Source organism: Chaetura pelagica, unplaced genomic scaffold (assembly GCF_000747805.2).
Source record: "Chaetura pelagica isolate M959 unplaced genomic scaffold, ChaPel_1.0 scaffold341, whole genome shotgun sequence".
Classification (NCBI taxonomy): domain Eukaryota; kingdom Metazoa; phylum Chordata; class Aves; order Apodiformes; family Apodidae; genus Chaetura; species Chaetura pelagica.
The window spans coordinates 641908-657982 of NW_009952151.1; the positions used below are offsets into that span (position 1 = coordinate 641908).

Here is a 16075-nt window from a genome sequence, read left to right on the forward strand (position 1 = left end):
CAAGGCCAACTTCACAACTAATGCTAGGGAAGTCTTCCAAAAATTTCATAACACATTCCAGCTACCCCCTCCCCCAATATAAAACAAAAATGTATGAATAAAATGTTGTGACTTCTAAAATAGGGGCCAAACCTTATTTTTTTTCAGGCCACCAGAACCTTTATGCTCCCACTCAATTTTTCCTACTTCGCTAATTGCATTATGCCTTTACTATATACAAATGATTTCACACCTAAGCTATCAATATAATAAATATAGAAAAAAAATAGTTTAAGAATGTGAAACATAACTATATTTATCTAAATACTCAAACCAAATGATAAACTTTACAAAAACTAGAACACAAATTCAGGTAAGCTTGGAGATTTAGATAAAAATCTCTTTTGTCTAAGGATACATGGCTACATTGTGAACACGGGTGCTTTCAGACTGTCAAAATTAGGAGTTTTACTCTCTAACCTCTTATATTTTCTTGTTGATTAAATTACACAAAGCATGTGAAACTTCTTTTTTAAAAAAAAGTATATGAGCAAACTAGATATTCACTTTGATACCTACTTACTTTGTTCCAAAAGGTGCACTAGGCAGCTCTGATCTTGGTCTAAGTCTGATAATGCAGCTTTCAAAACTATGGACAATTTTAGAATCTTTTTTTTCTGACAGGTTTCATGTCACAACTACCTGGGAAAATGATTTTCTGCCTGAAAGAACAGCAAGCAATAACTGAAGACAAAACAAATAATAGTACATAAAATGAGCATGCTGTGACTAAGAGGACCTAAGGACAGAATTAGTTTCTACTGTTAAGTGTGCACTTAAGTGAGGGCTCTCAAGTGTGCATTCCAAATTCCTGTATTAGGCTGTAAAATTGACCATTCAATATAACTAGCATAAGGTAGTGAAAAAAGGTCAACATATATTTGTTCTAGAACTTATACAGTATTATGTACAATTCACTAAAAAACTATCTTTCAAAGACTGTGAACACACAAAATCTATGGCACATTTATGTATACATTATTACTTAAAATCAGTATAAAATTAAGTCTACACATATGAAAATTATTTATGTTAAAGAGCCTGAAAGTAATATTTAATAACTTTAAGAGGATTACAATTAATTTAAAATGCATCCTAACTTTAGATTAACTAAATGGAATATTCACAAAGCTACTTTTAAAGTAATTTTAATAAATGCTCAGTTAGCTTCATTTTTAGCCAGATGTTTTAAAACAATTAGGAGGCCTTACCTGCAGCTGGAATTGCTAAAACTTCATAGAGCTGCTTGAGTTCTTGTGACAATGAAAATATTAGTACAGACTATGGCATTTCATTAGTCTGCAGCACAAGACAGTTAAGAGCTGGTTGAGGGATGGCTGAAGTGCTGGCTGAGGCAGAGGAACTCAGGCTATTCTGCTGCTCCACTGCCACTGCTGGAGATCAACCAGCAGCCAAAGGGGGAATCTGAGCAGAAGTCACATCATACAGACAAGACCCAAATGAGAACAGAATATACAGGATTCTAATACAATAATCCCATCAGGATCCCATACATTCAATGGCTAAGCTATAAAACCTGTGGTAAATGAGTTACTGCAGCTGAACTAAGTGAGTCTGTATGGCCTTATCCACACTGCTCATCAAGCAAGTCTGGTTCAAACACTGATGCTGAAAAGCAACTAGAAATGGTCTTTCTTGTTACTTTGATAATTCCCCAGTGCAACTTTTCAGTTTCCCATACTGGTGTTTTCTAGCCTGCCCACCTATCTAATCTTACATAGGTTCTGCCAAGCAGCTTGGACTCCTTTGAGCTCCCTTTTCCCAATACTCCTGCCTACTCTCCTTATAGCCATGTTTTTGGTGGTTGTTACAATAAACCACTCAGGTTTTATAAAGCAAGTGGTGCATACACAACCAGAACCATTAATATTCAACACCTTTCCTTCCAAACCAGTACTATGCTGCAAAGAGAAGCTTTTTTCTTCTTTTTTCTTTAAAGCAATAATTTGGTGATGGAAATTATGTCTTTTTTTTTTTTTTTTTTTTTTACATTTTATCATCTAAATTGCCTTAATTGTCAGTGTAAATATGACAAAAAGTCCAAAAACAAAACCAGGCACAGCCATAAAAGAATCATCCTGTGACTCCATGACATTTAGTTTACCACCTCATTTATCATTCAACTTAAAGATATGTGCAATTTTATCTTTCTCTGTGATATTCAGTTCCTGTTATATCACTAAAGGATAAAAAAAAAGAACTCATAAGTTTTCCTTTTTACTAGTTCAGGAAAAAAAAAATATTAAATCAATGTAGGCTTCTACTGGTGGTTTAATCCAGAATTAACTGAATTATTAAGAGAACAGCAAACCTAAGCACCTCAAAAAACCAGAAGCTAAAGCACAGGTTAAAATTACGTAGTGAAATACTAGAACTACTAAAATATTCCTAGTCACTGACAAAACCAGCTAACATCTGTCAGCTGAATCAGACTTTCTGAAGAGAAGTGCAAAAAAAGTGTTTCTTCATCCAACTTTTTAGTCATGCGTTTAAATCCACTAGGAACCAGACTGCTGAAGTACTCAAACATTATATATACATAAAACAGTAATTCTATACAACTACACATTTTCAAATGTTGTAGCTTAACAAACATGCTGTATTTCTTAATTCATGGTAACATTACCATGCCACTCAAACACAGAGACTATCAAAATGGTTTTCAAAGTGCCATACCTCAGAATTTTACTTTTTAAGCTATTGTCACCATGTTAGTTAAGGCCTTTTCTATGTAATGAAGGAAAAATCCACAAGTTGGCCAGAAGCTCCAAGTGTGGAGGCTCAGGGTACTAAAGAAACTAATACATATTCTTGAATAAATCTTCTTTTTCTTCAAAGCATTACTATCTGAAAACCAGTTAAGTCAAGCTTTCTTAGTTTCTAGGAAAAGCCCCACCCTTAAGTCTTTTATTAATGTTTCTTTCATACCTACTATATAGAACAAAACAAAAGATGTGAATTTCTATATCCAAGGATTTCATTGTAATTGTAAATTTTTTAATTTACAGAAAAACCCTCATGGGGTTTTTTTTCTCCAGCATGGCAAGCAAATGCTGGCTCTAAAACTCTTCAGATTGATGACAAGCTGTTAAATAGACAATACTGAAAATATCAGCTTGACTTCACACAATGAAATTATTAATTTCACACTGGTAAATCACTTTTGATGACCAAACATCAATCATAGTGGCAATTTTGGGTATTACCTTACAGATGAAAAGCTGCCTCTACTTTCCCCAGTTCAACAAGACATAATTCTCACTGAAACTCAAACTATTTCTGACCTTGAAGAAATCAGAATGTTTTTAATGTACTTCTATAACTGCATGTGCAATTGATAGCAAAATTAAGATCACATATATTTTTACCAGACAATGTTAAAAGTTCTGGAGTCCTCAAGATTGGATTAGAAATAGACAGAAACTGGTCACTCTAAATCAAGAGTTCCGTATTTTCTGTTGTTTGAGAAAAACACTGGTACAAATAAATCCAGATTTTCACTGGTTAGGGAAATCTAAAAACGTATACCTACCTAGCTCTACTTATTTATATGTATCTTCATCTGGCCTTGCCTGGGAAATAGAAATCTGTAGAGAATACTTTTTTATCACACAGAAACTGCTCACAATTCATTCAAATCCAAAACACCCTTTTCGAAGGACACAGTCATGCTTCCTCTTCCAATTTCTATTTTCCTTTTCCATTTTTTGAAGATTTCAAGATCTGTAGCTTCAAGTCCTTTATCATCATCTCCAACTTTTCCCTTGCCTCTCGTTCTTGTCTCAGTTCATCTTGAAGCTCTTGTCTATCTGCCTCTGCATGATCCAGCCTCTGCCTCAATTCTGCTAGCTGTAAATAAGAGAAAGAGGCAAATTTTAGCAAACTTATTTGTAACCGTTAACTATTCATATCAAGACAACACTGATGACCACCATATGCATCAGATAAAAATATTTCTATTCACCAGTATTTATCAGCTCATCTTCTAGTTACCAAGAATTATGCAGTTACCAACTACACCATAAGCAAATGACATCGATATGAAATTGCATAAAGGTCACACTGTAACAAAAAAAAAAAAAATTGGGGAAGTCTAATTTTTAAACACACATAAACTTTAACTATAGGAAATGTCAGACTAGACCTTGCCAATAAAACATGTAATCTGTTAGGAAGATGTCTGATGATGTCTGCATCAAACACCTCACAAATACCAGAATAAATAGCACTTTTGCATTTCCCTGGTTGATTTCTCTTAGCTGAAAAAAATATAACTTCTCTATTTCAAAGCCTGGGTGCATTTCTAGAACAAAGAAAACCACCAACACTGTTTTCTGATACCCTTTAGCATAAATGAAACAGAACATTGAGAAATGAGATTCAGAAGGTCTTGAATATAACTGCCTGGGCATTTATGTGCTTGTTGAAATACAAACAGGTCCACACCATTATTTTTTTTTACTTCATGCTTAAACACAGAAATTAAATAAATTTTTCACCTTTGGAGTACAGTAAAACCCCAACTTGCTAAATTGTCATCACAACTTATTTACTGTGAGATCTGGGAATGTCTGATGAATTTTTCAAGTGTAGAAGTTATTGTCCAATTGCTTATATGCTTATACCAGCAGATAAAACAGGGAGGAGACTGGACATGACTAATCTAATAACTAATATAACTATAATATAATCTAATAACCTGCCTTTATGACACACATGTATCTATCTGATCTAAATCATTCCTATCATACATCTCATTGAAAAGCAGGAGGACAGCTCATGAGAAGGAGGGACACAGAGGTGCACAGGATCCCTGGTGTTTGCCAGCTGCTGTAGAACGTACTGGGCAAAGGATCTGCTGTGCTGGTTTTGGAGAAACACCACATTCAGTGGACCTTCAGCTCCACTTATTTAAGTATACTAAGAAATATTGAAATGGTTCTTAGAAATATTTAAAGGGTTCTTAGACACCAATATTTGGCTTGCAAATTAATGCAAGTCTTCTGAGCCCACGACTGCCATGAAGTGAACTGGTGCAGCACAACAGTGCCCACTGCCTGCAAGTTACAGCACGTACTCCATGAGCACATCTCTGGTTGTGATTTCCAGATCTAAAGAAAGGCTTCAGTACTGGTTATCCTGCCCTGTTGTGACTAACTGGTGAAGCAACAATTAAACTAGACAATTCAATAAAGAAGTCAAAAAGGGAAAGAAGGCACTTGGTGCATTTTCAGGCAGGCCTAGAAAGAAAAGCAGGCATTAAGCAAGTTCCAAATCCCATATTATTAATTTTGTTTCATGTACAAAGAGGGTTCCTCCCAGTCCACAGTTCTCAGAAAGGGCAGCAACTGCTTCATGAAGACTCTGCACTAAGGGTTTTTTTAAATTCTATATACACAGTTTGGGAAAGTTACCTGTTTAACTCAGGTACTTCTGACAACTGCTTGGAACCTAGGGCCCAAAATGTGTTTTAGACATGATAAATGGAGAAAAAGGTTCAAATTACATGTTGCAAATAGCTCTACCACACAGGTAATAACACAGTAAATGTTTGTGCAAGGAACATATTTGAGCTTTCAAAGTCTAAGTTCAAATGAAACAATCAACCAACCTCCTTGGGGAACAATCTATGGGTTTTACCCTCTAAAGAAAGTAAGTTACACCAGCCACATAAAACACGCTATACACGATTATCTTCATAAATTAGAACATGTTGTTACTTGCTATAACAGGGCTTGTACCAGATGTTTAGTAAATCAGGCCTTAGTCAGAGGATTATTTCTGGCAGCAAAGGTTAGGAATCTGTGGAGTGGGATGTCATGAAACTACAGAGGAGGATTTACAATGCTAGTCTCTGCCCTACTCCCCAAAAATACCAAAACCTGTCTCTCAAGTACTGCCTGTTTCTCAGATGGAGGCAGTGAGAACAGGAAATACACACAGCTATGATCAAATGACCACAAAGCCTCACTGAGCTTAAGTTTCAGATTTTGTTTACTTTAAAAAAAAAAACCTGTGGAGACTAGTTTTTTTTGTGTCACAGTACCAAATACATCAATACATATTTAATAGTAAGTGCAAGTGGCTTTGAAAAAGGGCATTCCAAGGCTCCCTTTGGCATTAACTGGATTTGCCCCACTGGAATAACATAAGTAACATCTAACATGAAGAAAGCAATACTGAAAGTTAAAAAGAAAGACAAAAAAAATCTCCATAGGTTTTGACATAGAACTCAAGAGGCAGGGATGGAAGACAAAAATCTTTTCATTTCCAGTGGAACCCTTGACCAAATGTTTTGGTGCAAGGTGGCTCATGGAATCACCAAGCTTGGGAAAGACCTTCAAGGTCATCAAGTCCAACCATCTGCCCTACAACCCCCAACCACTAATCCATCTCCTGAAATACCACCTCAACCCGTTTTTTTAATGTCTCCAGGGACAGTGTCTCCACCACCTCCCTAGGCAGCCTGTTCCAATGCCTCACCACTCTTTCTGTGAAGAAACTTTTCCTAATAACCAATCTGAACCTTCCCTGACACAACTGGACCCCATTTCCTCTTGTCCTATCGCTGGTCACTAGGGAGAAGAGCCCAACACCCACCTCACTACAACCTCCTTTCAGTTAGTTGTAGAGGGCAATGAGGTCTCCCCTCAGCCTACTCCTCATATACTGCAGAAAATTCTACCACCAAGGAACAAGAGAAAACTGCCAGATTTGTTATTAGACCAACAAAAAGGTGGTTGAGAGGTTTGGATTTGTATTGTTTCAACATAAAAGGAAGAAAAAGATGACTAGCTTATTTCTGTAACTAACACTTGGCAGGTGAAGTGCTTCTGTAAGCTGCATTCTATCTCAGTTTCAATCAAGCTACAGGGAAATAAATATTGCTGTCACTGTAATGTCCTTTGGTGTCAGAACACACAGAAAGGATGAAACCTTAGGGTGGCTGAGCAACAGCTTCACCATTTCCTGATACACTAAATATCCTTCTCACCTGTGCTGCATATTCAGCTTCTTTGTCTTTTTCTAGATTGGAGTCACAGCTACACTTCTGCTTCATCACTTGGTCCAGTTTCTTTTCCAAGTCTCTCTGCTCAAAATAAAACTCCTCCATTCTGAGAGCATGTTGTGTTTGCAAACATTCAAGTTCCTTTTGTAAATTCTGCTGCTCTTCAGTTAATTCCTTCATAGCTTTAGAGTTGCTTAACATGTCCACTTCCTGCAAAGAAAAACCAGGATTTACTTTGGTTCTAAGACCAGAAAAGTGAAAAAAAATAAATATATATCTAGAAACAATGAGCACAAAGAGAGCACATTTTTCTACTGATAACAATAGCCTAATAACAGTATTTGTCTACTTATCAATGGTAGCCTGAAATCCTGTAGCAAGTATTTCAACATGCAGAAATTACTTAATACCTCCAGGTACATGGAGCTTCCAGAAGCAGGTTCACAACGTCCAGCAGTGAACCTCAGAAGGCAGCAGCTCTGATTTACCAAAAAATACTTTGAAAATGAAAGAAGTGTATTATCAGAAAACAATAAACGTGCCTGGTTTCTTTTTCCACTAGGATTTTGTTATTTTTTTTAAGTCTTTTTAAATTTTTTTAAAACTTATCTACAAGCTTTACCCTCAAAACCAGACTGGCACTGTACCATTTGAAGTTGCTGCTTCTTCCGCAAAATAGCATTCAGTTTTTCTTGCTGTCTGATGTAGGTTTTCATTACTTCTTCCATGATCCTTCCCTTGTCATCTTCACAACTGATGTCCTTCATCAGAGTGGGGGATAAGGTTCTCACATCATTACCTACTTCAACACGGCCAGAGTCTCTAGTGATTTTGGAAGAAGCACGTTCAGATTTTCCACCTCGTGCAGAACGAGTTGGCACAGGTGGATCTACAGAAGAAAGAACACAGTCAAATAAGCACAGAAAATTAAACATCCGGGGGGGGGGGGGGGGACAAAAAAATACTGAAGTCTATTAAAAACATCAAAAGATTTTTTTTGAAAACTGAAGTGAGATCACAAAATACTAGCTTAGTGTTGAGCTTTCCAAAGTTATGATATAAACATGGAAAGGACTTCATCATAATTTTGACTACTCACCTAAGTGTTTATGCTGCTCCACCCCACTTTTCAAGTCAATTTTTTCCTGTTCTTCAAGAGAAAGCTCTGGATAGGAGGCTGCTTTTTTGTGCTTTCCACTACTGACCTTCTTCTCTGACTGTCCAGGTGAGGATTTAATTACTTCTGAAGTTTTGACTGTTGGTTTTGCAACATCCTTATATTGTGATGCAAGAGATACATTTGGGGCAACCACTTTATCACACATATAAAGGTAGTAGCTGAAACAGAGTAATGGTAAAATTAAGAGTGAAAGGTAAGGCACAAAAAATCACGACTAGGAAGTCTAATTTAACATGATTTCAAACTGCAACATTTTCAACAAAAAATAAGCATGCCCTTTTAAAATTTCTCTTATGCAAAAGGAAATCCTAATGACTCACTTAATCTTCACTGAGTAGATTATCTAGATAAGGTTTTGAGGCTATTGAACAAGAGGACTTTTCAAACATGGCTGATTAAAAAGACCATATAGAAAATGACATCAAGTCTCCACTGAAATGCAAAGAGTGAAATCAGAATGCCACTGAATCCAGGCTCACCAGCATTTTCATAATCCTTATATTAGCAATGGAGGATGGGGGAAGTGATCAGTGCAGTGGGAATGAGCATGTCACTCTTGACATAGCAAAGCTGTGTACTCAGAGTGCTGGGCCTTCTTTCCCACATACACTGATCAATCCATCTGGATTTTCACAGCTCCTGGACTCCTGGGAAGATCCTTCTGTACTTCCCTAACTTAGCCTCCCAGCTTTTGTCTAGCACAGAGTGAAAAGACTGCCAGACATGTTGAGGCCAGTGTCAGGATAATCAGTGTCATAACTGTGTCATGAGTCAAAATTGCTGCCTCCAACACTCTCCTTCCTCTGAGTTCTGAAGGAAGGCACCGACACAAACAGCAAACTGAGGGACCATCACAGAAGTTCCACCATTCCTGTGTTTGTCTGGGGACTACTTTGATGTCTGTGTGTTGCTTTGCTGCTAGACAAGAGTCTGAAAAGCACACGGGGACAAGGGCTAAGAGGGACCTCAAGACAAACTCTTTCCCTCGTTGAAGCAGATGACAAACTTCACACTATGTTTCCAAAACCAACTGACAGTTCAGCTGCAGTATTGTACCAGTGTGGAAGTCCAACACCTTTTCCAAGTCTTTTTGGAAAGGAAATCAGGTTGCATTCGTGGTAAATAGGCCCTATGCAGCTTTCCACAAGTATTCATTAAAATATAATACAAAAGATTAAAAATTACCTTCTGCCATTTCTACTCTGAAAAGGGAAATTGTAACACATTTCATTTGTATTGCCTACCAAAGAACACTCTTGTGTCACAGCTTCAGTCCTGTACCAAAAAGCAGTTAATTAATATTTACACTAAGAAAACACACAAAAAGTTAGGGTTGCAATTATTTCAGGTTGCAATTATTTTTATTTTTTTTCAGCTTGAATTATCTTTAAATAGCTAAAAGTATTTAAATACTTATACATGCAGGGCTTATAACAGGAAATTTAGTTACCTGGGATGGAAAAAGGAGGGTGGCTGAGGATCAGTTTCTGCTTCTTGCTTTATAACTGGATACCACTGTGATAATTCCAGGCTCTGTTGTGAATCTGCCTAAAAAAAAGAAAATAAATTGGTAACTGGAAGGCAGGTACATGTTCTTTACATTTTCATAAATGGCATTTACACCATTAATAAATACATACAGATTAGAGAAACTTGGATACTGGAAAATGGACTACCTTTGTCAGAGATGCAGGGTGAAGCAAGCCACAGAAATTTCTTGAATCTCCAAATTCCCATTATGGGCAAAGTAGCAACATAATTAAAAGAAACTCTCTTTACAAACCTGTTTCATAACTCTGCTAAGGCATGCTAAAAATGTTGAGGAGTAACAGAAAGCAGGAACAAGGATTTCCAAAAGGTTGTAGGACCCTTTTGCAATAGAGTATCCACATCATAGTGAGCACCTACCAGATACTTAATTACAAAATAAAACCTGTGAATAAAATGGAACAATTACTAGTGTTCCAGAGAGAGGACTTTCTTCAGTTGTCATGAGTTTTTATTACAGAAGTGAGCAAAGCTGCTCCAGTAACACAACAACTGTTCCATTTGCAGTAACAAACAAAATTAATGGAGGTGCACCAGAGTATGTAATCTTAAAAATATCCTGTGCATTTTGTATTTGGATAGTAATTCTTATTCTGTTTGTCTCAAAAAAATGTTTTTGAAATTACTCTTTAGTCAAAGTTACTGGTGATACTTGGTGCTCCACTGCAAAGTGACTATTAATTACAAGTCAAAGTGTCTCCTCATATTTTTACAAAAACTCACAGCTAAGAAATTTGTTCTTAATTTCACTGTATTAGAACAGCCTTGGGAAGCAGGTTTTTGGGTAAGGTGTGGTTGGGTGACCCCAGCCAGCAGCCAAGCACCACCCCCAGGGGATGGGGACAAAAGTAAGAAAGCTCCTGGGTCAAGATAGAACAGTTTAATAGGTGAAGGGAAGAGAAAAAAAAAAAAAATCAAGTGAAGCAAAAGATCCTGCTGCCCACCTCCCACAGGCAGAATGATGCCCAGCCAGCCACCAAACAACATCCACCTGGGATGCCAATACCTCCTTTTTCTCCTCCTCCTCCCCTAGTTTTTCTTGCTGAGTGTGACATTACAAAGCACAGAGCATCTCTCTGCCCCCAGCCTATTTGCTGCAGGGCTTCAGCACTGACACTGCCCAAGCCCTGCCCAGCAGCAGCCACAACACTGGTGAGTTACCAGTGCTGTTTTGGCCACAGATCCAAAGCACAGCACCATGCAGAAGAAAGCTAACACCATTCCAGCCAGACTCAGTATCTTTGAAAGGTTGCCCAGTTTATTTCAAACAAACAAACAACACCAAAAAAACCCACAACTATATTTACACACCCTAAAATCAACTGTCACAGAATTTCATCTCTGGCAGTCAGAGAAGTACCAGATACACACGTGTGGCTTGCACCAAGGCCTCCAGAATCAAACACCACTTGACCATGACAGAGATCAAATCCCACTGACAACACTCAGATCAAAACTTCCCGTTCACTAAATGTAGCTCTAGCAATGAAACTGAAATTTAACTCCACCCCTGCAGTTCGTCAAATTGGTTCCAACACAGATAGAAAGGAGGAAGGACACAAGGAAGCTAAGCTCTAAAATAGTAAATTCATAATCAAGCCTTTAAACAATAAATATATGAGATACAGCAAATAACCTCTAGAAAAATGGCCTTATCCTGATATTTATCAAGTTCATTCTATTTATTCAGATCATTCTAATAACTTAAATAATGGACATATGGTCTTCTACTTACATTACAGCTAGTACACAGTAATCTAATTTTAACTTTTGAATCACTTCTAATCCATGTTATAGGACTCGCATATTAACAAATGCATATATTTGCATAAGTAACTACGTTTCAGGTGATCTGTATTTTCAAGTTATCCGGTCAGATTTTTACATTCTCACCAATTTCAACTGAAATAAAACCAGAATCATCTACCCATCAGTGTCCGTTTTGCAAATGAATTGCATAACATGCAACCAAATTTTTCCTTAGGAAATAAAAGGAAAGATAATCATAAATAAACATGAAGTCTTTCTAACAAGATTCCCTCCTCATCATCCAAGTTAACAAAATACAGATAAAGTATCTACCCTCAATATATATGTGTATATTTAATTATCTAACAATCTCTTTAGTTTGGATGCTCTTAATTATTTAAATGCAATATATCCAAGTCAACTTAATTTAATTACTCCTACCTAAACAATTAAAAAGGGTTCTATTAAAAATGTCATATTTTTCTTCTAAAACTAGTTGTACAAAGCTATTTTTTAAGGAAAAAATATATATAGGTAAGTAGTGGTTTCAGCCTCATCATTAAGCCAGTGGTTTTAGCAGAGATGGGATTTATAAAATTACTCAGAAGAAAAGTTAATTCTTTACATGGTGACCAACCCCAGGAACTGGTTTGAGAAGCAAGCCAGCTGTAGTGCCACAAACTCAAAGGGAATGAGGACTTGGCAGCACAGAGGTCAGCACAGACTTGGTGACAGCTATCCCACAAAGAGCAGGTGGATGGTACACTGCAGCCTGGAACTCAGAAAATTAGAAACCTGGTGGCAATCAAATATACAGCTTACAGCTTTCTTACTAGCACAAAGAACAGAAAGGAATTGACCTTGTGAGCCCAGCGGGTGAGGGCCTGCATTGTCTGCTCTTAACACACTGAGGGCAGAAGAGTACTTGCAGTGTGAGGTGAACTCAGAGTGAAATGACAGGGAGAAAGGCAAGGCACAGGAATTAGGATGCTTGGAGGGGTGTGGGATTTAATTAATAATTTACTAATAGGGGATGGACAAAGATCTAGCCAAGGGCAACAGCTCTTCCTGGGCCCTTCAAGATAACCTCAAGGTGCATCAGCACTTCTGAGGACTGACTCAGCAAAGGTTGTAGGGTAACAGCATAGCAAATGGAACACCCTGCAAATACATCTCCCTAGGAGTGTAAGAAAAGAGAACATGAACATGTGTACCTAATGCCTCTCTCACACCACAGAAACGAGGGAAAGGCAAGCGAAGCAGCCCAGGTCTCCCAAGGACAAGGAAACAGAACCTGTGCTCCAACACTCCCCTCTTAAAACTCTTCTGATCTTGAAGAATATCCATGAGCCAAAAAAAACAAAAACAAACTGCAAACCAACAAAAACCCCTCCCCCACCATTTTATCTTTGTTCAAGTTTTCACAGTCTCTCTCTGATTTCACATGCTGTTCTGTAAGAAAGAACTACACAGGTCTGCAAGGGAAGACTAGAAAGTTTTTGTACTTTGTTTGCACCAACCAGCCCAGTTCAAGTGACTGTTACTGCTCATTGCAGCTGGGTTTATTTTCGTCCGTACCCATGAAACTGAAAGACCTCAAGGTCTGAAATCTGTGGCTGTGTAAAGGGAAGCAGTATTACAGGAATGAACATGGAATACTATTTTCCATTGCTGCCTCCACCACACTACAGCCTCTCACCTACACTGGCATTGCAAGGATAAAGACTGACACGCCTTTATCAGATGGAAAGTCTCGTTGCTATCAACTTACCTGCATCTTCCTCTATTTCACCACATGGAAGCCTGCCATGCTGCAGACTTTTGTGGAAATTTTCTACCAAAACCCCTTAATTGTAGGCTGGCACAGCTGTAAAAATGCCTGTTACTGCAGTAAGCCTTTCTGCAATACTAACTTTGCAGAAGTTTATGCTGAAAGGTGTCAACTTAGAGCATCCCTTTTTGGGCTCAACCATCTGGGCTGCTCTTGCTGCTATTCTGAAATCCTCCACAAAACATCAAACAGGCAAAATGGATATAGAACCAAACCAGTAGCCATCAAGGAGAGATATTAATGCCAAATACACTTAAAAGGAAAAGCAGGGCAGAAACTGCTTAAAACTTGTTTAAATTAAACCCAAAAACCTCTACATTCTAGGAACAGGAACATCCATGATGATCACTATTGATCTGATGCTTGTCTTATTAAAGTACAAGCTCTCCAAGGGAAAAAATAAGCTCTGTATTTTTGGACCAGAGCACCGACTTGCAGCAGTATTTTAGAAAAAAAATACAACATCTATTATTAACCATTGTCAAGATACCGGCCCACGACTCACTGCTTGGGCTGCTTAAAACCCCCTCTCTTTTTGGCATATTTCTCTACACAACTGGTTTAAGCAGAAAGCCACTGCTGAACAAGCAGACTTTGGGATTCTAAACAGCAACTTATGAATGCAGCACTACACTACATGCAAAGTCATGAGGTGGCTGGTTAGCAAGCCAGGTCACCACACACCCCACGTGTATGTGCTGAAATAAAAATAACAATTGAAGAATTAACGTGTAATACTTGATTTTCAAGCTCCTCTCTGCTTTGCTCAGCTGCTGCAACACACACTGCAGAAAAACATACTCAAAGGTCAAACGGGAGAATGAAAATTTCCACAACAGCTCTGAATCTTCCAGAGACTGCATACTTTGGAAAAGAGTAAGAAACCCACAAGGCCAAACCAGCTCAAATGAAGTTACTTACAGCGCAAACAGGAGAGAAATTACCACACCTTTTAATGAGAAAGGTATTTCCATGGTGAAGCTCTCTCACAAACTCAGCTTAGGCTTGACTTGACAAGCACTCCCCTTCACAAAAGGCAAGCAACGCGCTTCCAGAACAAGTATTTACGTGTGAGCAGAAGGAGATTTGGGAGTTTTACAAGAGTAGGTGAACTTACTTTGGATCGAGTTCTTTTCTGATTTTTCTCGCTAAATTTCTCCTTCATTTCCTCCAGGAGGTGTTTGAGCTCCCGCTCCTCCGACGTTCCCAAGTATTTTTGGTTGATATGCAGGTAGCAGTGCCACTTGGCTGACTCAAATCCCCAGTGGCAGGTCCTCTTGTCCGGGGATCTGTGCGAGTGCATCACAAACGTCTGGGGCGAGAACATCCCGTAGCACTCCAAGCACTGGATACACGGGTCGTCCGGGGCCGAGTAGAACTGAGGTGCAAACAACCCCTGGCACTTGCCCAGGCATTCATGCTCTACTTCAAAGGCACTGCCAGCCTCTTTCAGTTGGGCCAAGGTGTTCTTAGCAGGGAGAAAGCCACCGTTCTGCGGAAAAGTGCGAGGACGCAGCAGAGCATTGCACAGTCTCTGAGCATCAGTCAAGGTGATGAGCCCGCAGGACGGAGCGTTAAACGGAAGGATTCCCAAAACCTTCAGGATGTGAAGCTGGTCAGAAGTGCACCTCGAGCAGTAGATATACAGCTCGTCACACACCGTGTTGATCTGTTGCAAGGAAAAGTCTCGGAGCACTGAGTTCAACACCTGAGGCAGGCAAAGCCTTTTTTCACCTCCCACTTTAAAGCAAGAGATAGATTCCCCCTCCAGCACGGTCTGGGTGAGTTCTGTGGAGCTGTCGGGAGGAATGAGCAGTGGACCAGAAAGCACCTGTGGCGATGGAAGAGGCAAGAAGACAGTGGGTGACATGCTCTCCTGGGAATAACGAGCCGAGAAAGCTGCCGGTCCTCCCAGCGAGCTCTGGCTGCTCAGGTGGAACTGTGCCAAGGTGTGCTTCAAACCTGGATTTAAACTCAAAGGCTCAGCTAGCGAAGCGCTGTTTGGCTTGGCGGTTTCCCCATCAGCTTCCACAGGGGTTTCATCATACTCATCCAAGTTTTCCTTCTTTATCGTCGGCAATTTGTTAATTACAACTCGTACTTTGCTATTTACGTGCGTTTCCGTCATCGCCTTCTTTAACGGAGGACTCCCGTCTTCCTGGATCCCACTCCTTTTTTGGTCTGAAACCAGGCCTAGGGGGAAGTTCATCTGTGGGCTTTCCATTGCTGAACACCAGCACCTGTGATTAATTGAAGCCCTGAGCGTGCATCTTCCCTCTTGTTGGTACAAAAACACAATTTCAAGCGCTCCTGATGGTTCCAGGGACACCAAGCCTTGCACCCGATTCAGTAAAATGTCACTTCTTCAGCCTCTGGCAGTAAAAAACTGTAACCCACGTGGCACGTGACACCATAAAATCAACAAGGAAGAGGTTAATTTATTTTTTTTTCCTTGCAGTTTTACAGTTATCTGCTCAATTTTCTCACGTGAAAAACCCCCACTGCAACACGTGCACAAAACGCTTCACGCCCTACCCACTGTTGTACACACAGCAGTGTGTAAAACGCAGGGACTGACTGAGCAAAAAATGCTTTGGTGCAACAGTGTCCATGCTTGATTTTTAAAAAAAAAAAATAAAATACACTGTCTTCTCAGCTGAGTCTCTATTTAAATATTAAAAAAACCAGGCCTGTCTGA

The 16075-nt window shown here is 39.0% G+C and overlaps 1 protein-coding gene across 2 annotated transcripts; it reads right to left on the reverse strand.

Annotated features, from left to right (window-relative positions):
- Positions 1–3487: 3487 nt before the first annotated feature.
- On the reverse strand, positions 3488–15601 carry SKIL (SKI-like proto-oncogene). 2 transcript variants are annotated; one of them, XM_010006650.1, is made up of 6 exons: positions 14495–15601; positions 9700–9797; positions 8268–8407; positions 7717–7928; positions 7055–7279; positions 3488–3909 (listed from the first exon to the last, which is right to left on the reverse strand). In XM_010006650.1, exons 1-6 carry the CDS (start codon positions 15599–15601, stop codon positions 3748–3750), a joined length of 1944 nt encoding a protein of 647 aa, XP_010004952.1. In that variant the 3' UTR covers positions 3488–3747. The 2 variants fall into 2 exon arrangements, with proteins under 2 accessions (XP_010004952.1, XP_010004942.1); XM_010006640.1 differs by having other exon boundaries at positions 7717–7958; positions 8169–8407.
- Positions 15602–16075: the final 474 nt, after the last annotated feature.

Coding starts and splice junctions, on each gene's coding strand:
- SKIL (XM_010006640.1), bottom strand. CDS start 15,601: ATGGAAAGCCCACAGATGAACTTCCCCCTAGGCCTGGTTTCAGACCAA. Junction 7,959..8,168: donor GGAGCAGCATAAACACTTAG/GTGAGTAGTCAA, acceptor TTTCTTCTGTAG/ATCCACCTGTGCCAACTCGT. Junction 3,910..7,054: donor AAGCTGAATATGCAGCACAG/GTGAGAAGGATA, acceptor TCTTATTTACAG/CTAGCAGAATTGAGGCAGAG.